At 50.4% G+C, this 1094-nt stretch overlaps 1 protein-coding gene across 1 annotated transcript in view; it reads right to left on the minus strand.

Moving 5' to 3' along the window:
• PPP6R2 (protein phosphatase 6 regulatory subunit 2) overlaps positions 1-1094 on the minus strand; it is a 45147-nt gene that overhangs the window by 37207 nt on the left and 6846 nt on the right. The window contains exon 3 of the mRNA XM_017739382.1: positions 1009-1094. Within this exon, the coding sequence (XP_017594871.1) occupies positions 1009-1094 (86 nt within the window). The remainder of the gene's footprint in view (positions 1-1008) is intronic.

Genomic DNA, 1094 nt, shown 5'->3' on the forward strand with positions numbered 1-1094 from the left:
GGATAAGAAAATGTGGTTCTTGTGCTTGAGGCTGGGGGCATCGCTATAGACAGATCCACTGGGGGTTTTTCCCTGACTCAGCAGCTCCAGGTCCTGCTGCTGTGTCCCCAGGGCTGGGGCAGCGCTGCAGGTGGGTCCCAAACTCACCTTTCAGAGCAGCCCCAGGATACTCCAAGTTATTACCCAGCGTATTCCCAGGCATTCACTCACCTGGGAACAGCCACCTCACCACCGTTATCAACGCTCTTATCTACAGCCAGACCTGAATGTGGCATTTCTGTGGGTTTCCATCAACACCAACCCCAGCCCTGATCCATTCCCACCAGGAAAAACCTGCCCAGTTTTATTTATTTACAGTCAGAGCAGCCTTTTATTTTTATATAAACTTCACAAAGGCAAACAAACTTCCCAAACCCAAATGTCAATATTTTTGAGTATACATTGAGTCAAAAACGCATAAACACAACTTTGGTGAGAACCAAACCCCTGTGAGGAGCTCGGCATGGTCTGAGCAGAGGCAGGGCCTGCCCAGTGCTGTGATCCCTGGAATCAGCAGGATCTGGACGTGCAGCACACTGAAAACATCCCAGATTTTATTCATTTTCCAGCTCACTTTGTTCTGTGGGATTGGAAATCCATCGAGTTCAGAGATTTCTACCTCTTGTGCTTCCCTTTCCTGTAATATAAACCTGTTCAGGGGGCTTTGGATTTTGAGGGAACAGCAGGATAAGATATTTTTGAGACACTGAGATAGGATTTTTTGGAGACATTATTTGAGGTAGGATTTTTTTTGGAGACCAACTCAGTGTTACACCATCAAAACCAAAGCAACAAATCCTGACAATTCCCTCCAAGCCCCAACTGCTGAGGCATCCCCAGGGCTCAAAGCCTCCCCCAGTGAGGAGCTGCCAGCCCCGGCAGCACGGACAGAACCCAGCTGCAATCTCTGTTTTCAGCCCCGGGACCCCTAGCTGGGACGTCCCGGGGGAGCAGGAATCCAATACCTACTTGAATCGGACCTTCTCGTCCATGTCCACGGGGGGCTCGTGGGTGATGAGGGTGACCAGCTGCTCCATGCACTGCTGCTGGCACAG

The sequence above is a fragment of the Corvus brachyrhynchos genome, unplaced genomic scaffold (assembly GCF_000691975.1).
Source record: "Corvus brachyrhynchos isolate BGI_N302 unplaced genomic scaffold, ASM69197v1 scaffold197, whole genome shotgun sequence".
Lineage (NCBI taxonomy): Eukaryota > Metazoa > Chordata > Aves > Passeriformes > Corvidae > Corvus > Corvus brachyrhynchos.